General features: G+C 30.4%; 1 protein-coding gene across 3 annotated transcripts in view; it reads left to right on the forward strand.

Moving 5' to 3' along the window:
* Window positions 1–2,157: 2,157 nt before the first annotated feature.
* Window positions 2,158–22,077, forward strand: part of LOC107437919 (cystathionine beta-synthase-like protein) — a 29,636-nt gene continuing 9,716 nt past the window's right edge. The window contains exons 1-6 of one of the 3 annotated variants that reach the window (XM_016050065.4): window positions 2,158–2,329; window positions 12,863–13,270; window positions 14,308–14,414; window positions 15,105–15,242; window positions 18,239–18,450; window positions 19,594–19,755. In XM_016050065.4, coding sequence (XP_015905551.1) covers window positions 12,864–13,270; window positions 14,308–14,414; window positions 15,105–15,242; window positions 18,239–18,450; window positions 19,594–19,755 — 1,026 coding nt within the window. In that variant the 5' untranslated portion in view covers window positions 2,158–2,329; window position 12,863. Of the gene's footprint in view, window positions 2,330–8,240; window positions 9,075–12,862; window positions 13,271–14,307; window positions 14,415–15,104; window positions 15,243–18,238; window positions 18,451–19,593; window positions 19,756–22,077 lie in introns of those variants that run through there. The other 2 variants (XM_016050063.3, XM_043038720.3) reach the window with 2 other exon arrangements.

The following is a 22,077-nucleotide window of genomic DNA, read 5'->3' on the forward strand; positions in this document are numbered from 1 at the left end:
GACCAATGATTGCCGCTAAAAATGTCACATGCCAAATCTAGAAGAGGTGGCTCAACATGTAGCGCTTTTAAAAACGGAAACTGAAATAACCAGAGAGCATCAGCTGCGGCAATCTCATACTATTAAGCTAGGCAGAAGTGGGTAGTCTTTGTCGATAGATCTCTATTTTAGTATTTTGTCGAAAGCGCTTTTTTCACGAATTTATATATTACGAATTTATTTGACGATTTTTGATTTATATCACGAATAATATATAGCACATTTCTAATAGGTTTAATGAATTACATGTCATTTATTTGAATTCAAATTTATTTTAATGACTTAGTATTTACTAAAAATATGTAATTTTTTTCTAAAAAAAAGTTTTTATACGGATTTGAATGATTGTTTTGAATTCTTAGAATTTTGTACATTTGCAATGTACCTAAGTCAGTAGCGAGCGAAGCGAGCTTGGTTTGCGAAGCTAACCATACAAGATTGCGTAACAATGTTCCGGGGTTGGCGAGCGTTAGCGAGCAGGGGTCGCAGCCCACTAGTTTTATATAATGTATATACAGTGTAAAAAATAATCTGTTAAATTTACGAAAAAAACTCTCAGTTGGTATGCCAGCATAAAACCGTTTATTTTAGAGATAAATAGGGTTACTCGTATTTAAAAGTGGACACATTTTTTCAGCAGATAAGTACTATTATTTTACCAAACAATATCTGTCATTTTAATAAAAAGAACTCTGTTATTTTAACAACAACAAAAAAACTCTGTTGTGAAATCCCTAGGAAATAACTATGCCAGTATTGCGTCGGCGAGGGCCGCGAGCAGAATTCGTACTACCATTCAACGATGAGATTCGAACTTCATTGGAAGGCGAGTGCTCTGACCTCTGAGATACCGAAACTTCAATTTTCATTTAGGAGAAAAATCTTTAAGTGTCTTTTTTTTTTTAAGAAAAAGAAAGAACTCAAGAAAGAAAGACATATTTGTAAATTTTAATTACTTCTCCAGGTCATAGGTATGCGTAAATGGTATAGGTATGTGTAAAATTTTAAATATAATTTAAGTAAACTAAGAAATATTGAGAAAAGGAAGAAAAAAAACTTGTTTAAATTTTTTTTCAAATTTTTCAATTTAAATTGTTTTTTTTTAACTCAAGAAATTTTCCGGAATTTTGACTTGGGCTCACAATCACCCCTACTTTATAGAAGTAAACTTTCTCTTCCTATTTCCTTTCCGGGGCAAATATTGAGTAGCATTTCCTTACATATCGGTGGTTTAGAACTACATATCACAGGTTTGGCATTCAATCCCTTTTTTTCCCTTTCATTTTTGTACATAATACTTTTCTTTCGCTCATATTGTAGTGAACGAACCTTAGTTACCTTGTTTATTAATTTTCTCTCGGTCAAGATTTAAACTTGGAAATTAAAGTGCGTTTACGCAAGCTGTCTATTGATGCCAGTAGCTCGAGCCCTTTGCCAGAGTATAATTGCGTCTTTTTTTTTTCAATTAGTAAACCAGTGGATGATATTGTTGATTTAGTAGGTGAACAACGATAACAGAATATCAATCAGAATAAGAATTTAATTTCTGGCAGAATTTAATTTCACCATTAGAGATGTTAATAATATATCCGAAACTTAATATTTCAAAAATTATAATTTAGAATATCGGAAACGAATGCGCTACTGAGAGGTGTTGGATTACCAACAGAATACACCCTTCTCGTAAAGAATCATTAAATAAATTTGTAAATTTTAGACGTTAACGAACTTTACCAAAATAATATCTATGCTCCCATAGTCAATCAATAGGCTTCTCATATTCCTTGTAAGCGTAAGAGGAAGAAAAACCGAACAATAAGTTGAGTATGCAAATTTCTTTTCTGCTATTAGTAATTAATATTGTCTTTCTAGTCAGGAAGATTCAGCCATTTGCGAAAGATTTTAATTTTAAAAATAAACCAATAAACCGAAACATTATTTATTGAGATGATTTTCAAATCAGATCTCTATAAATCAGAAGAAATTGTAAGACGAAAACATGTATACAACTTATTTGGTGCTGTTAAAAATAATTGCTTATTTATTTGACCTAGAATCTCGTCCTACTCAGCACAACTGGGAGAAATAAAAATTGTAGCATCATTAAGAAAAATTACTTTCGTTGTTCCATTAAAAAAAAACCAGTTCAGTGCAGTATAGATCTTAGAGTTTGTAATAAAACCTGTTTGTTCCTATTCACCTGAAAGTATTATAAGTACCTGAATGTTTCATAAGTGTTTCTATTTCTGTTTGAAGACATTCCTTTATCTAGCATTCGTTGTAAAAATGGGTAAGACATATTTTATATCTTCATCACATATTTTTGCGCAGTCCTATAAATTGTTTACAACAGTTTATTGTAGAAAGAGTCTTTATGTTTCATATTTTATTGGATATTTCATGTTTCTGTTTTACTGAAAACTAAGTACTTGAGTTCTAGTATTAGGTCTACTTCTTACGGGACACAAAAGCTGTTATTTTCTCTGCAAGACTAAAACAAACCAAAGCTATTTTGCCGTGTTATTGCGGTTAAGAAAAAAGAGTGGTAAAAATAAACACATTTTGGAAATATTTTTTCAAGGAGACAATATTAGAAATCTAAATTTCAAAGATTTCCTTTATTATACAGTTAGTGAACTGTAGATATTAATTTATCCAAAGTGATAGAGTATGGAATGTTATCGATGCAGTTTTTTTTCCTTCGTTGAAGACGACTTTTTTTTGTTGAAAAGTGTACGGCCGAATCAGCAGCACCAGTAATTTTTAACTTTGGAAGGAAAACAATTTTCTTTCGATCATGTATGCAAATAGGTACAGAAGCATGCAAGAGATTTTTGATATATTGATTTTTGCAAGAATTTAGCGTTTAAAAATAACTACAACTATACAGATAAAAAAACATAGAACTATGAAAAAATGACTTAAAATTATTATATCATTAACTGTTATAGCATTAATGACAACATAAGCTATTATATAATACATTAAACTATTATAGCTAAATAACTATCTATAGAAAAAATTTGCAATAAAATGAAAAATTCCTATAAATTTCTTGAGTGAGAATTGCACATTGACTTGTACTTGAATAAACTACTCTTTAAATTCAAAGCGTAGTTTGTAAATTCTATAATAAAAGGCAGAATTACCTTTATTCTGGAAGTGACACAAAGTAAAAAACTCCATATTAATCACAAATAAATGGATTTATAAAACAGGTTATTGTTTCGGTACTAAATAGAAATACCTTCGTATGCAAGCAAAGGACTTGTTGCTTATCGAAAATTTGTTATTTCTCCTCGATACTATCAAAATACTTCTGTATAGTGCTAAATAGATTGATTACTTGCTTTATGAGTCTAAACCTGCTCATTTGCATTTTTTACGTTTTTTTTTTTTTTTTTTAAACTTTATTCTCGAATTTTATTTTTTAACTACTGTCACTTCTAGATCTTAAAGTTGCTACACTAAGAATTTTGTTTGTCACACGCGTGAAATCTGCATGAATGATAATCTATGTAGGCAAAACAGGTGGTATTAGTGACTTCTGCAATCTCATACGCATGTCGTGAACACTTTTCCTAAGATCTAGTAGAGGATCAGTTTGAACACAGGAATGGAGGCACGTTATCCTTACAAACGAATTCGGCTTCTGTGACGGCCGCATGACATGACTGTGACGGCCGCATAGGCATATTGAAGAACGCATTTGAAATCCTCATATTGACTTTCATCGTTGGAATGGGATGGATGCGATTGTATGCGCGTCTCAATCACCTTTTTATTTGCATTCGGAGCACTAACAACAGCAACTGTTACATTTGAGACGCGTTGAGGCCTGTGGCTCTATCTTTGAGACTATCTTTCTAAGGCCTATCTTTGAGACTATCTTTCTAAGGCCTATCTTCGAGATTATCTTTCTAAGGCCTATCTTCGATACTATCTTCCTAAGGTCTATCTTTGAGACTATCTTTCTAAGGCCTATCTTCGAGACTATCTTCCTAAGGCCTATCTTCGAGACTATCTTTCTAAGGCCTATCTTTGAGACTATCTATCTAAGGCCTATCTTCGAGATATTTCTTTTCCTATTTTTCAAAGGAAAAATACACGACAGCAATGTCGCTCGTACTGTCTGACCTTCCTTGAGAACAAATTCGACTATTGCCCTGGCCAACATCTGAATAGTAGGATGGATTGCCATCTCTCAACAATAGGAAAAGTGTGTATAACGGCTGACGAGCTCTTTCTTTGACTCCCTAACTAGGCAGATAATAGCATTTATTGCAGCAAAAGATGGCAAATCTGTGCACTGATTTCTCAAGATCCAAATTTCCTACAAATTTAATCACTAATAAATATCACTTTGTTATTTGTATTTTTTTTTCGCAGTGAAGCAACTTTAAATGGGCCAGAACTGCATGTTTAGTGGTCTTTGCTGTAATAAAGCCTGTTTTAATTTCGGTTATTGTATCTGAAACTAAGATTTATAATAAATGTAAATAAAATAATTAAGTTTTTCTGTTGAGTTTTCTGCGCTTAAGATCTCAGTCATTAGCACAAAGCAAAAATTTTATTACACTAAATAATAAAGTTATTTTGGGAAGTTTTATTATAATATTCGGGTAATTTATTATTAAAGCCCGGAATTTCAGGCAATTAAAAATGCAAAAATAGGCAGGCAAAAAGGCATTTAGAAAGTTTGAAATAGGCACTTAAAAAAGGCATTTAAAATTGGAGCAAAATGGTAGTTGGTAATGCCTAAAAGCCCATATAGGTATCCAAGGTATAAAAAAAGTTGCTAGAAGTATCCGGTATACCTACATATTCATTTCACTCGACTGTCGTACAAAAGAAGTGGACATAATTGCACAAAAAAAAACCTTAACTGCGTAGGTGCGAAATAAAAATTGAAAACTCGTACTTACAATAATATTGCATGCAGATTTATTCTGATGATTGGTTGTTGTTGCACATCACAACTAGATGCTTTTTCAAATTTTCGAAAGAGAAATTTTGTCTCGTGTCAGTCAATATAGTTTTAAACAAAGAGAAGGATCTTTCTACTTCGACAGAGGTTATGGGCGCGTACCTAAATCAACTTGTCATGGTAGGAGATATGGTAAGTTCAACTGTAGTATCACCAGAAAGTACTTTTGCAATGTCCAAAGTCTGTATTTGCAGAGATGACGTTTTTACATTTCTTCCTTATTCTGTCACCGGCTGGTCCAGGCACAGACATTAGTTCTTCAATGGTATTGTCGAAAATCTTTAGTGACTCGGACAAAGACATATTTCTTTTTTCCATGTGTTCAATAGCTCCAGGGAGCTTCCCAAAATAAGTTGAAATAAAAGTCAGTTCATTTTTTATTTTAGAACTGCTAAGCAGATTTTTACTTTTTCTTATGGATATTGCCTCTTCATCCGAAAAGCTGGTAAGGACTCGAGTAACTTCCTCAAAATTTGTACAGTAGTATGAGTCCATGAATCCATGTTCCCCATCTCGTACGGATCGGTTTAGGAGGTAATTGAATGTCTGGCGCAATTTCTTTGAATACTTGAACTCTATAAGGGGCCTTCACAAATACTTTTTTCACACTAGAAACAAGCTAGTCTACCTCAGGATAGAGACCTCTTACTTCCTCTGCTCTCCTGTGCAATGCATGAGCAAGGCACGTTAGATGGATCATATTAGGAAATAAAACTTTTAAGGCATTTCCAGATTTTTTCATGTAGGAGGCTGCATCTGTAAGAAATAATAGCACTCTTTCATGCTCAGTACCATTTGGCCAAAGTAAAGCCAGTGCATTAGTGAACAACTGTGCAATTGTAGTACTGTTAGTCTTTTGCAACTGTTCAGATGTCAACAAAAAGATTTTATGTTTTTCAAATGGGTCCATAACACCAACAATAACATTCGCAACATATCGTCCAGTTACATCTGTCGTTTCATTTATAGATAACCATATGTTTTTCGTTCCGATTTCATTTTGAATAGTTTTAAGAACTTCGGGGTAACAGTCATCTAAATAAGTTTTCCTTGAAGTTGATTCACAGGGCACACTTTGATTCGTATATTTTTGCCAAAAAAGCTCGTATACTTTTATTTTCAAGTATCCACAGCGGAATGCCGGCATCTACAAATGATCTGCATAAATCTATTGCAAATTCCGATTTGCGAGAAGATAATTGAAAACAGGTGGGAATCAGAGTCGGTGTTTTCCCATCTTTTTTATCTTTTGCTGTTTTATGCTTAGATGTCTCCAAGTGCTGAGATATAAAATACTTCTTCTCAAAATTTACTGACTTCTCGCATGCCTTACAAAACAGAATGCTCCCATCAGTAGAAAACACATCCGACCCAAACTCTTTCACAAAACTGTCCAGTTTTTTGCTTGTGCAGGCTTTTACTTTAGGCATTTTTGAAATAACTAGTACTAGAAAACTTTTTCGTGCTCCTGCTACAATGTTTTCAACCAGCTTGGTGAATTCGTTTTGTAGATAAGAGAGCATACGAGTTATTCGATGGTGTAGGCTATATGGGCCGTAAGTAAGAATAAATTCTATTGGTTGTAAGTAAAAATAACTCCAATCTTTTCACTCCCTTTCTCTCTCTCCTTGCAAAGCGCATCGGTCGAAGGTGACGCCACGACGAAGGTGACGCCACGAAGAGGAAATATTAATAAGACAAAAGGAATAAAGTCCTAATCTCGATAAATGCATTACAATACGTCGGATGACAGTCAACCATTTCTGTACTTCAAAATTTCTTCATTTTGCGTTTATGCTCGGTCAAAAGCACAAAAAGCTTTGCAGAAAAATTTTAAATTAGACAGAAATAGGCATTTATGAACAAAAGGAAAGAAAAAGGCATTTTCAGAAGAAAACGTTTAAAAAAGGCAGAAAAGGGCATTTATGGCATTTTGCCTGAACTTCCGGGCTCTATTTATTATAGTACAACATTTTCAAAACAAATAACCATTTCTAAAAGAAAGTAGTGGGACAATGACTTCTTCCCAATGATAAAATGTATTCAGAGAAACAATGAATATTTTTATTCAATTCTACCAAATTCATGTCAAATATTTTGTCTCCAACAGACTCACAACTATTAAGTAACCTATTCTAAATATACAAAAAAAATTAACTATTACTATTTTAGAAATTATGATTGCTAACGTTGTTAATGTCAAGAAACTATGAATTTAGATTTTTTATTCACAAACTTTTATTATTTCAATAATAAAACTATTAGAGAGAAAAAATATTATGAAATTCAGTTTGGTGGTTGTGAGGGTTGTTTCACACTCTATATATCTCTCAAACTATTTGCTGTATTCCAATGATAATATAAGATCAAAGATTATTAGCAATCATAGTATGCAAATTTTTCTATAAAAAATTTTTTATCAAAAATAATAAAACAGCTTCATTTTTCTGTTAAGTTTTCTGTGACTTTTTCGATTACAATAAAATAAGTTACTCAGTCATTTACACAAAACAAAAATTTTATTTTATATTTTAAGTAGTTAAATTATTTTGTTTAATTTTATAATATTTGGGTAAATCATTATTGTACAACATTTTCAGAACAATATTTTTTAAAAGAAAGTGATGGAACAATGACTTTCTCCCAATGATAAATTGTATTAAGAGAAACAATGAATATTTTTATTTAATTCTACCAACAATATGTCTCAAACAGACTATTAGGTAACCAATTCTAACTATACAAAAATTTAACTATTACTATTTTTAGAACTGATGATTACTAGCGCTGTTAATATCAAGAAATTACAGATTTGGAATTTTTATTCACAAACTTTTATTACTTAAATAACAAAACTATTAGAGAAAAAAATTATTATAAAATTAAGTCTGGTGAACGTTACGGCTCTTTCACACTTTATTTATCTCTCAAAACTATTTATTCTATTCTAATGATAAGATTAAGCATCATTAGCAATCATAGCAAGTCAATTTTTCTTTAAAAAAAAGCTCTATTTAACTTATATTCTTTTTTTGATGACATTTGCTTCCCAATTATTTCATTAAGTTAGCAGACTATGATATTTAAAACTATCTACTCGTGTGTAATGAAGCAAGTAGCCAAACTCTCTCAATTCCTCTTATTTATACAGCGAATAACTGATAACAAATTACGTTACACAACGATCGAAGTGGCCAAACTCTCTCAATGAGGTGATAACGCCATGAGATAAGAGTTATGATGCTTCATTATCTACAATTCTCTAAACAAATCTCTTTATACTCTAGTTTTAGTTTCGATTTGTTTTGGCCGTTTACCACCTTTTATTTACATACGTGTGTTCCAAATCCTTTAGTGCCATAGAAATAATTAATATTCTGAGTTCGATTTACAATTAAAAATAAATAAAAACAATTTTATTACGACTGAAATATAAAATTGATTTTTAGTATGAATATGAAATATTAAATAATTTTGGTTGAATTGTAAAGAGAAAAAAATTTTGGTGGTTCCTTTATTAAGTTTATGTTAAAATAAATTTCTTTGCACTTAGTAACGATTATGGAGTACTTTTATATAATGCTGATATCTGTATAAATAAATAGGTTGTGTGCAACAAGTGATATTGCATTTTAAAACCCTTATTTGGTTGGATGACCGATTCAACATTGAGAAAGAGGGCAGATAAAAGATGAGACTGGTGATGTGGCTTTTATCAACTAATTGTTCGGCGTCCCTGAAGAGCAGGGTGATGCTTAACTTTGGAACCCGGGACTCTAGTTCAAACCACAAAAAAAGAAACATTAGTCGTTGTTCAATTTTGCGCTGATTTTGTTTATATTATCTCGATGCGCAATCATGCTCTGCGCACCTTATCTCAACATTGGAGGTGATAGCGGGGCTATAAATTCGCTCTCCCATCGGGCTGGCCATGAACATACTCCTGTCTTGCTGAGTAAAACGAGGTAGCTGACTTGTTTATTTTTTATTTGTTGCCTGTTCCTGAAATTACTATTATCGTCTGAAACTGTTACTTATACAGCATTAAGTAAGCTAACTTTTTTTATTCTATTTATTTGTTCGAATTTATATTTTGAAAGTTTTGAATTTTTTAAGCGTTGTTTTTATTTTATAGTAATAATACACAGTAAAAATACACAATAGCTAAATTAGTTGAGTTATTTTAAGCGGAATAAAGCCTTACAGAAATATGATAGCTAAATTTTGCGACTTTATATGTGGCAGCAGTAAATAGAATTTTATTTTTATCCGTTCTTTGATTATTTGTATGTGTTTTCATATGTTGATGTATTAATTTTCATCTTTTGATTTATTGTTTTTTGGTTGTTGCTTCCTGTTTTCTATGTGCCATTGTTATTTCTATGCTGAAATAGAATTATATGTGTTGCAATTACATTTATAAGTAACTTAACTTAGCTATTTTATTTCTTAGCTTTTTTTATATTTTAATATAAATAATTAGTCATTTCTTGGGGTTTTATTGTTTTCCAGAATGGTTCTTATGTGGATTGTATACTAATAAGTTAAAATACATTGAAATCACCCTTTCGAAAAAATTCTGTTATTATTTATTTAAATAACTCTGATTTCTTAACACTTTAACCAGATTTTAATATCTTTAGTAATATATTAGATAACATCTTTACTGCGTTCCATTAACATGTTTAAAGCTTATTTTATTGTGGTTTAAAATTCCTGATCTTTAACTGTGGAATTCATTAAATTTTATGCAACGAGCCTATCACAAAATTTGAAGTGAAATTTGAAATTTGTAGTGATTACCAATAATATATTCTGAATAATAGACGTACGCATAACTTTAAGGTAATAAAACGTCACATTGTACTCATATTAAACTCACATACGTACGCGGACTTCTTGTTAAGTTCTTTTTTGTATGAAAATATTATTTTTTTTTTTAAATTTGTTTATCATTTAAAAAAATATCAGTTAAAAGTGCAATTTATTATAAAAAAGCAAAGTTAGTTCAAGTATCTTACAAAACTTTCGACTATAGCTTACAAAGTATACCTTAGAAACTATACCACTCAAAAGGAAATTCATAATTCATGTAAAAATTTACAATTGAATAGTTAAGTGGAAAAGTAGAGGTTCATTTTAATTATTATCATAGTGAACATTTTACTTAATCTGAGAAAATTAGTTTAAGAATGTATGAAAACATCTTTAAGCAGCTAATACTATTAATCCAATTGAATTCCTTTATTACGAGCCCTGATTTAACGTGTTTCTTGATTTAAACAGAAAATTCTTAATAGATTCATTTCATGTTAAACAGTTAATATAAAATCATGTTTAAACGAGCATAACCCGATTTATCGAGGATTTTTATTTTTGATACTTTCAGCACATTTTGATGTGACAAATACTCTGAAAAAATAAGTTTATTACTTTCGTAAGACTTAAAACTTTTAATCATTGTTCGATTCTTATTAGATAATTATCAAAATGGAATTGACCTGTGTTTCTCACACGAAACTTCAATTTTTAGCTTTTGGTTCTGCCATGGTTACAAGTGATATCGCACTATACTTAACAGCAGTTTGCATAATTTGAACCGGTTTTAAGAATTCCCTACAGTTTGCAATATTTTAGTTTTTTTCTGAGTCAGATGCAGATATGCTGATTGATAAAGCAAAACGTTATCAGAAAACAGCTCGATTTTCGAAGTATCAAAATAATCTTTTCCCGCGTAACCCCGCGTACATGTAAAGTGTAAAGTGAAACATTTGCAAATGATTAGAACTGTAAACATTTATCTGGAATTCTTATCTTTCCGAAATTATTCAGTTTGACCCGGTTTGATAACTATCAAGGTTGAAAAAACCCCTTCAGTATTATTTATAGGATACTTATAAGCTGTAAAAACCAATAAAAAAAATTTTTTTTTTAAATTTAATTAGTTTCACACTTTCCTTTCTTAAGATTCTTAAACTTTTTGTTGAACTGCTACATTGTATTATAAATCTTTCAATTTCGATAGATAGTCTTAAAGTCAAAGTGAATAACTTCTTGGAGCTATTATTTACATAAAAACAAGGCAGTATTTAAAACAATTATCATCTATCCAATATAACAAAATATGGTATTTGTTTTCAAGCTATCATTCAAAAGTGAATTGTTTATAATGCACGGGAATGAGCTGCGGTGGCTCAGGAGATAGAGCGTTCTCCTCCCAATGAGGTGAACCAGGTTCGAATCTCAGAAGTGGCTGGTTGAAACGAATTCTGTGTTTTGTTTTGTTTTTTTAAATTGTACATACAATGATAATTATAAAATGTTAGGGTTACTAAAAATAGAGTTGCTATGAATATTTTATACTTGATAATAATATTGTTCACAGTACTTACATACATGTTTTAGAATGCTTAGAACTAATATTACAGTCGTAGTATATAAGTAGCTCATGGCAAAACTCAAAACGCTTTGATTTTTTTCCAAAAAAAGAAACAAGAAAATTCTATTTAGAAAGAAAACATACTAACTTCTGCTACTTGAAGTTAGGTTTTCATGTTACATAACTATAAATTTTGTTTAATAAACGCACTTTAACACTTTTTTTTAATGGACGACGCGACGAAGTTATTTCATTCTTTCGATTAATTACACTATTCTATTGATACAACTGATTGATTTAACACCCTAAAATCAATGAAATGGCCCTGGACAAAGTTAGCAGATTATTTGTCGTTGTTGATTTAACTATTAACAGTAAAAAAATAAAAAGTATTAGTCTCTAAAATTTTAATTCATTGACAGTTTTGAAACACTGTTTTTAAAATACAAGATGTTTTATTTTATAATTATAAATAATTTTGAACAGCCGATTCAGTCTTGTAATTTTGAACCCTAACCAGAAGACAAGTGAACATCTGGGTGACTTAAGGGATAGAGCGTTCGCCTTCCAATGAGGTGAACCGAATTCAAATCACAGCGATGGTTGGTCGATTCGAACTCTGCACCCAGCTCGCACCAACCACAGTGCTGACAAAAAATATCCTCAGAGATGGACGAATCATGGGTTAGAGTCCCCTTGCCACCAGGCTAACCGTGGTACGTTTTCGTGATTTTTCTTTCCATGTAACGCAAATACGGGCAAGTTTCATCAAAAAGTCCTCCACGAAGGCAAATTTCTCCCAATACTTGATCCAGGAGCGCCCTTGTCTTCTTGATTGAGTTCAAAATTACAAGGCTACGGGGTTGAACCGAAATTGTGTCGATTGTTCAACGACAGTTATAAAATAAAATTAAAATAAATAAATAAAAAAGTGAACCCCCGATTCATTCATTCTCATCCTCATCCTTATTGGGACAAACTTGTCTTCACCGAAAACTTTTTAATATAATTAACCTGCCTTTGAGTTACATGGTGAGGAAAATCACGAAAACCTCCCATGGTTATCCCAATGAAAAGGGGTTCTATTCCATATCCGTCTACCACTAAGGATATATTTACACTGGCTATGTGGTTAGTGTGAGCTGTTAGCAGAAATTGTATCGACGAGGCATTACTCAGTTTTGAACCTGGGTCACTGCATTGGAAGGTAAATCTCTATGTATATATTAAATATATAGTTATACACATACTATATATAATATGTATAAGACAATTCTTTTTTCAAATTAAATTGATCATTTCATAGATCTATCTAAACACTCTCTAATGTATCTAAACACTTATGTTAGAATTATTTTAGCTGATCTATTCGCTTTTAGAGTCTTTAGACATCTTTATGAAGCGCAAAATTATTATCTTAAACAAAACTTTACTTACTTTCAAAATTTATTTTTCAGGATGCCTAAATTGAACGGTTTTCAAAGTCACGAAAAGAATGGTTTTCATAGTAACGGGGTGAATGGTTTTCAAAGTCACGAAGTAAATGGTTCTCAAAGTCATCAAGTGAATGGTTTTCAGAACTACGAAACGAATGGTTTCCAAAGTCCTAAAGTGAATGGTTTCCAAAGTCCTAAAGTGAATGGTTTTTCGAATCCCAAAATGAATGGTTTCCAGAGTTCCAAGATGAATGGTTTTCAGAGTCCAGAAATGAATGGTTTTCAAAACTCCAAACTAAATGGTGTTCCAAGTCAAAAATCAAATGGATGTCCTTTCAGAGGAGAACTTATCCCTCCTGATTTACCAAGCAAATGCACTTGGCGTTTAAATTCGAAAGAAAAATCTGCCCACCATCATTGCACTTTTGAGTACGTTTTCTAATTATTATTAATAAGAAGCACTTATGCAATATAGTGATAAACCACGTTTTTTTTTTCAAACGTGATGCTTTTTACATCAAACTGTTCCTTGATATTATTTTTAATAGGTACTTTACAAGTTTCTATAATGTCCTTCAGATGCCAGCAAAATGCATAGAAACTTCTTATTGCCTATATAGGAAACGCAGTGTTTATTCCGAAAACCCTCTCTTAAACAAAATGTAGCTTATCATTACGTTGCAATAGGTCTTTCTTGTATACTTGTACCGTACTTGTTAATATTTTTTTTCAATTATTAAAAGACAATCAACTTTTTAATAAATATTCTTTGCAACTATCAAAAAAAAAATCATTATCAAAATTAAGTCTATCTATAATAATGTAATAGATACTGTTTCTCCCAATGATGCTATTGGCTATGCAATTGGAATAAGGTAAGAATGAAATTTAATCTAACTATTTCAAAAAGAAAAATGATAAAAAATAAAATGTGATCAATTAAAAATTTTTATTTCTGTTTAAAAGTATTTATGTGTGTATCTAACAGTTCGAGATTCATTTCTGCTTGCCTTCTTGAAAAAAAAAGTGTTTTTCTTTTGAAATAGGTCTTTAAAAAGAGGAGGGATGCATTAAAAATCATAATATATGTAAATTTCAACAAGGTTTTGCACAAAAATAAAATACCTCTTTAAATAATATAGCGAAGTTACTAACATAATAAACATAAGTTTTTTGTAAGCAGTGTTGACAGTGCGTAATTACTATATTTAACTTTATGTTAATATTTCATCCATTAAAAAATGAGATTTTTACCTATTGAATATTTCGAAAGGTTGGAGTTTAATCCACTTATAATGAGCAACCAAAAGCATTAAAAATCTAAAAACATCAATTGAAATTTATAGACTTAATTCACGCAGATTCCCTTTCATGTAATGTAATTACTTTTATTGATTAAATAATTTATTGATAATTTTATAAGACAGAATCATTTCAAATTACATGTATTTGTTTATTTATCATAGGCCAAGCAGACCAAAAATATTGCCAAACGTTCTACATGCTATTGGAAACACCCCACTGATTAAGTTAAACATCGTTCCAAAAGAATATGGTTTAAAATGTGATTTGTGTAAGTAAAATGAAAGTAGTAAAAAAAGATTTAGTGTTTGCACTTCTATTAACCAGTAATATTTATATAAAATAATAATAATATAATTAGAAATAATCATTATTTATTACAATTGTACCTACTGTTGAAAATAGTTATTAGTTTAATCATATCACTTTCAAGGCTTATGACAGTTACGCCCTTTCTGTGTAAGCAAAACTCATGAATGATTCGTTCGGAGAATCAAACGATTTTTGCTGTAATATATATTACAGAAGCATATTACATTTGCATATAATATGTATTACAGAAGCCAAAAATATATACTTAAGTTATTTTTTGCTCGTCAAATTTTAAATTTATGAATTGTATCTAGTTTCATTTCACGCATAAATTATAAATTTTCGTTTTTTAATCCATTTAAAAGCAAAACTGATTCAAGAAACTGCTAATATAATATGATTTCCTTGTTTACAATATTGGAAATTAGAATTATTGGAATTATTAGTGTAGACATATGCAATGTTAATATGATAATAAGCATTTTAAAGCAAATATGTTCTTCAAATATTTAAAGAAAACTTTTCAAAAGTTTGCACAATATCAGGAGAAAAAATTTGATAGAAAAAGAAAATAAGATATCTGTAAAATTTTTGAGTCTTAAATGATGTCCAGATATCAAAATTAATTTCCTCTTAAATTTTTTTTCAGTGGCAAAGTGTGAATTTTTCAATCCCGGAGGAAGTATCAAAGATAGAATCGCAGTCCGAATGATAGAAGAAGCCGAACGCGAAAATAAAATTTCTCCAGAAAAATCCAAAATTATTGAGCCTACTTCTGGAAATACAGGTAAGCTCTACTTTCCACTTTAATTGGGTAGTGCTTGCAACTCAAGAAGAAGAGAAGTGATTATGCCTAACCATAGGATTTGAATCAGATTTAATTGGTTACCTGTAAACGACGTCATACGCGTGTAGCGAACATGATTGGCTTTTGAATCAACAAATACCGCAATTTAGCTACGATGACGTCACTTGCAAGTGTGCAATTCTATTCTTTTGATTTGTGTTCTAATTCTCAATTCGTTTGATTTACTACAAACTGGTTTAAATAAGAGTTATCTAGAATTAAAAAAAAAAAATTTAAGATTCATACTGGAGTTACGTAATATGCTAAGTCGGCCTTGCTTTGTAAATGATAAGTTTAGCGAAAAAATTTGATGCCGTAAATCGAAACAAACTACAGGCAAAATTTTCGTTCAATACACTCATAATCATTTCGTCGAATTTACATACTTTACTAAACGTTTAGAAGGTTTGAACAACAGTTATTCTTAAGTAATATTACACACCTGTAATCAATACTTTTATTAACAAGTAGCCATTTCTTTTTCCTCTGTTATGTGAAAAAATTTTATTACGGTAATGGAATTTGCTTTGTAGCTCTGCTCACATAAAAATAAAATTCATGTCCAACTAGTATGACTTTTACTGTATGTACAAATACTTAACACAAAACGAGATGTCTGAGGAAAATATGAAAAATATCAATGGTTTTTCATTGTTATTTTTCTTAAATCATTACATAACAAGATCGATTAAATGCTGCAACAAAACTTTATGAGCTATTTATATTGTTTACTTATAAACGGACATAAAGCTTATATAAAAATGTTTTAAGTTCGTAAATACGCGAGTTTTATCAAAGACTTATATTAAAATACTAAAATGTAATATTATAATATAAGTAACATTTTGATTATTATTTGATGGAAAAGGATATCAAGACCCCTAGATAACTTTAAAATGTTTTTTTATAACAATTTTACCATATTCTTTGATGTAACTCATTTAAATGTGTATTCAATAAAGAAAATTATATAAATTCAGCAAGGGATTTTAAATTGCATTGAATAAAAATGTCTAACTTTATTATGGAAACAAATTAGTAAAAATCTGTACAAATATAGAATCCGGGTGTGAATTAAGAACTTAGGTTAAGTTCTGGATTTTTATTCAATGTTGATACTTGACACATTTAATCAATTATCTTCTTGTTCATATGACTTGCACGCTTCGCCTTAAGTTCTAAGAAGTCACTCACTAAGAGCCATCGCTAGACTTTTTAGGGCCCTTTGAATACTCTATTTTAAAAGTTTTCCCTAGGCTAAATTGATTGAAATTAGTTTTTTTTATTTATTCTCACGATTTATTCCTAATAATGAACAACTAGTCATTTTTTCGTGATTAATTTTTTTTTTTAATTTTACATTTCCGTTTAGTTTTTATCAATGCTGTATCAGGACTGTAGAAGTGTGGATTTTTGTGTTTCCGTAAAAATCGTTAAAAACTTTCAAATATATCCTATTTTCTAATTCACTCCTATTTTCTATCCTATATTCTATGGTTTTGATTTTTTCGGATAGTTTCTAGTAATGCTCCCACCATTATCTACAGAAGTGTCTCTATTTTACCTTCAAATATGAAAAAATAGTTAAGAAAGTTTATAATTCTTCAATAAAAAATTTAAATAAATCGAATTTTTTTAAAGGTTATTTATTCATTATTTATTTATTTGAATATCCACTGCACGGCTCGCTGCACTCATTCTTAAAAAGTACGTTTGAACCCAAATCGTTCGTATTGTGGGAAAAAAATCAGATATTTTGATTATCTTGCTGAGCTATTTTTAAGTTGTTTATTTGTTTATTATTTGATTGCATTAGCTGTTTGGTTTTACTTTGCACTACGATGATAAAAGAAAAGGGCATTGCCGCGAGTCCTAAACAAGTTATTTTTATATGTTGAACTATGTCCGAAAACTATTACGTGTGAAATCTTATTTAAGATAGAAAGTAATTGAAATATTATATGCATTGAAATTCTAACTTTGTTGAACTAAGTTCAGATTTTAAAAGTTTTCTAATTTTAATGCAATGAAATTAGAAAAAAAAAAATTGTTTTTGAGCACTTTGATTAGTCCAGTCATAAATTATTAAATAGATTATACGAAGAATATGCCTGATTTTGAATTAGATAACTGTCCACTGTATTTTTGACAGCTCTTTGCTTGTAAAATTTATTGATCCCATCAAGCTAGATCTCTCGAATTTCCCCTAGGTTCTGTTTCTGATGACAATACAAGTCTCAATAATTTTATGACAGCTACTAGCAGAATTTAATGCTATATTATCACCATAGGAAATTTACCATCAATCAAAGTTCCGCATTTTTTCTGACTAACTAGCAAGCAGAATTTAAATCCAAATAAAATTTATTATCATCACTCGTGGAAGAACAGACGAGAGTGGGCCAAGGTCTTCTGAGGTATTTCTACCCACTTCTGCTTACAGCAAGTCGGTTTTTAGTATTAAGTATTAAGGTTTTTAGTATTAAGGACGCATTAAAGGAGAAACAGTTCTCCTTTCATGCGTCTGTCATCTAAATTAGATTTTTCTCTTCTTCTCGTGTTAATTGGTTTAGCTGAAACAAATTCTTTTAGAGTTCTGAAATTTCAGAGAGACTAGCTAGGATGCTCAGATTCCAACTAAAGTTCCGCATCTGATGATGGCAATGTTTTCTAAATATTGAAAGAAAACTGTAACTCCGTCGATTTCTGTATGCTCCAGGAATTTCGGACATTACCAAACGTTACTGTCACAAAAACATAAAATTATAGGATTACTAAAATAAAATTGAAATTTTAAAAACTACGTTTCTCTAGTAAACTAAGAATAAAGAAAATTAGAACGAAAAATAGGCATCACTGTTGAATATAAAATTTAGGATTTGTGACGCTTATCATACGCAACCATGTTCATGAGTTCTTTTTTTATTTATTTATAGGAATTGCTTTGGCTCTGGCCTCCGTTGTGAAAGGATATGAATGCACTTTAGTTGTACCAGAAAATAAAAGTCAAGAAAAAATTGATATGTTGAAAGCTCTTGGAGCAAACATAGTTCGAACACCTGCTGGCAAATTTGATGCTCTTGATTCTCCATACAATGTCGCTCAGAAAATTAATGAGGAAAGCGACAACAGTTTCTTACCATATCAAGTATGCATATTTTAATGCTCTAGCAAAAAAAATTATGTGTTCAGTTTCTATCATTTGTTATGTGTTTAGTCGACTATTACATTTTATAACCCAGATTGCATAAGTCAAAAAACAGCCTTATTCTTAAGAATTAAAAAAACACACATAACTAATTTTGTTTTAGAGTTCTTAAAAGATAAATTTATTAATGTAAGATACTGTTCTGCCTTAATTTTCTTCTCATTCCTATATTCTCTTACGATTGTAAAATACAAACAAAGTTAATTGAAGTTATTTGCGATTACTGTTAAAGTAAACATAAAGCTAAGTTTTGTTACCTGTAGTACGTAACACTTCAACAAACTAGTTAATACTTTCGCTGAAAATAAATCCCAACAACATAGGAAAAATATGAAATCACACATAATGCAATTATAATTAAAACGCGAGAAAAAATTAAATAGGGCACGAAAAGACTTCGTATAAAAAAGTTAATGCCATCTAATATTATTAAAGAAACAATTAATAAATATTTGCAGCTCGGATATTAATGAGTCAAAACCACTTTATTATTTCCAGACACAAGCTTATGACTATAGATGAAATCATTTAAAATTTATTTGTTATTCGAGTGTATCTTTCTTTTTTTTTTAAACTTTACACGCCGTACGTTGTAGCCCAGAGGTTAAAGAATCGGACTCCGGTCCGTAGGGACCAGGGTTCGATCTTAGACTCCTCTAAGATCCACCAAGTACCTTTGATATACGCGCTAGTAAAATCAGTGGAATTGAAAGTTCTGTGGTTGGTCGGTGAGCAGCATCATGGATATAGGAATCTGGAGAAAATTTCCTTCCACTTCAGATCTATGTCTAAATCGAGGAAGTGGCCTCACGAATGAATGATGCTGCCATCTATCCTTGAAGTTCTGAACTAAGATGTACTTTCAATCTTGCGGTGCTCTCTGGTCCAACGTAAGACCGAATCAATTCGTGAAAAGCCAGTCAGTGGCTAGTGAGCTTGGCTTGTTCATATGTAATCAGAAACAACTTCACACACAAGGAAGCATTCCTTACCACATTGCCTTTATTTAAGTTATTGAAAGTGTTTTTGTGTATGATAATATTCTTTAAATTTCCTTATTTGACTTTAAACTTATATCTTCAGTATCGATGTTCATCAAATCCTTTGACACACTATGACTGGACAGCTGAGGAGATTCTTGCTCAATGTGATAACCGTTTGGATATGATTGTTATGGGAGTCGGTACTGGTGGAACTATAACTGGTATTGGACGCAAAATTAAAGAAAAGTGTCCAAACTGCAAGGTATGCAATACTTATTTCAAATCATATGCTACTGTTTTTCTGAAATTTCATTGCTTAGAAATATACTTCCCAAATAGTTTAAAAGATAGCGCTTAAAATATTAGTTTGTTCTACAGTAGAATCACAATTATTTAACGTGACGCGTTAAACCTCTTGGATACAGAGCTCAGTAAGTTAACTTTCGTTATTTATTATCCGTTATAAAATATTAGTTTGTTCTACAGTAGAATAACAATTGTTTAACGTGACGCGTTAAACCTCTTGGATACAGAGCTCAGTAATTTAACTTCCCTTATTTATTATCCGTTATAAAATATTAGTTTGTTCTACAGTAGAATAACAATTGTTTAACGTGACGCGTTAAACCTCTTGGATACAGAGCTCAGTAAGTTAATTTCCGTTATTTTAGTACACCAGTTCCAACATTCGTCATCAAAAGGTTAAAAATAAAACCAGATATAAAAAAAAAATACTTTTAACCTTCACGCAGACTTTTCCATCTGGATGTGTGATTTTCCACGTACTTTTTATGATAAGTAGCCAAACTCTCGCAATAAACAAATCAGCATAAAACTAAACGCGTCTACAACAACACAGATGATTCATCATGAGTAATAAAAAAATAAACTCCATCAATCAAAACTAGACGAGATAAATATTATCTCTCTTAAAAATAAATTCTTTATGACGTTTGATCTTTATCAATATTTCGCTGAAGAAGAAAGTGGCCAAACTCTCTCAATAATCGAGCTCTAACTGATAATGTAGCGAAACAAGTGAGATGGCCAAACTCTCTCAATAAAACGCGATAACAGTTGTAGCAATCTATTATCAGCAGTTTTCCAAACATTCTTTTTACATCGTACCTTTTTACATAAATTTTTTCTTTAATCCTTTATTAAATAATTTCACGTAACAAGACAGATGTATTTAGTAAAGTTATGGCAAAAAATAATCGCAGATATAAATTTAAAAAATAATAATTAAAGTTAAATAGAATTATCGATAAAGTAGCAGGGGAAAAAAACGTTTAATTCTTGTTTACCTAACCCGCTTTTTTATCAGATAAATATCACGCGAAAGTTAAACAATATTTATAGATTTTCCACCGGGTAGAAGTATTTGAATAAACTTTTGAGAGTCCTTTCCTTAACGGGACTCTGAATCCTGGACTTCTTGTCGAGTAAATAAACCACTTTGGAGAATATAATCCAGTGTGATAATCAGGCTGTCCTATGAATAAGCAACTTTTTGCCCTTTAAAAAAAAATAATAAGTTTAAAGAGATAAGAACGCGAGGACTATAAGACCCTCAAGATTCGACGAAATCTTTCCTGTTTACGATAAAACTATACAACGTATCACCTCATATCTTTCTTTGTGTGTAATGTCCTGACCTATGTTCAAGGCTCATGAAAGAAAAGCTAATGCATCGTACACAAGATTATGCATGATCCAATAATAATTCAGATTTCATACATATACATTGATCAACAAAGTGGGCTTATCTAAGACAATTTTAGGAAAGATTAGGGTGTCCAATAAATACGGCATTAACACGTGCATACATATACAACCACTACGCAGTGTTGCGAACTCAAATGTACAATCACTACGCAATACAAATAAGGTCTCAAATAATCTTTATGTAATTAACATATTAAGTTCTTTGTAATAACTCATCTTTTTTTTTAAATATATAAAAATAACTTAGTAATGTTTTTCTCTTCTTTAAATTTTTGATAAGATTTTAAACTTTTGATGTCAAATTATTGGAGTACTATTGTAAACATTTTGTTCAAACAATTCATAGTTTCATCCATGCATTTTATTTAACTTCGTTTAGCATATTAGGATGTAATTGTCTTTAGTAGAGTAATAAATTTTTTACTTTATTTATTTAATGGACTTTTAATTTTAATACTGGAGGAAAGTTATTATATTTTCATTATTCAGTTAATAAAGGCTGAATTTCTAACAATTGGTGGTAAATAATTATGCTTTAAAATAGATTATTTTCAATTTGCATTTTTTGACTATATCCTTAAATTTTTTAAGTTACTTAAAGATGAAATTAAAAAGCAATATTGTTATTATTGTTGCTATTTAGTTTCATAAAAGTTTTTCAAAAATGGCTTTCACTTAAAGATTAAATATAAATAAAATTTTGCAATTCGCAAAATAAGTAAAGCATGTTTCGCAATAATTATTCATTTAATAATAACAAAATTGAATTTCATTATCAACACATCTGTTAATTCAATGACATTAATTAAATCTTAATTTCAATCAAATCTTTTCGTATATCTAATTACATTTGTTG

This window comes from Parasteatoda tepidariorum, chromosome 2 (genome assembly GCF_982258835.1).
Source record: "Parasteatoda tepidariorum strain Cologne lab strain chromosome 2, Ptep-v5.0, whole genome shotgun sequence".
NCBI lineage: Eukaryota > Metazoa > Arthropoda > Arachnida > Araneae > Theridiidae > Parasteatoda > Parasteatoda tepidariorum.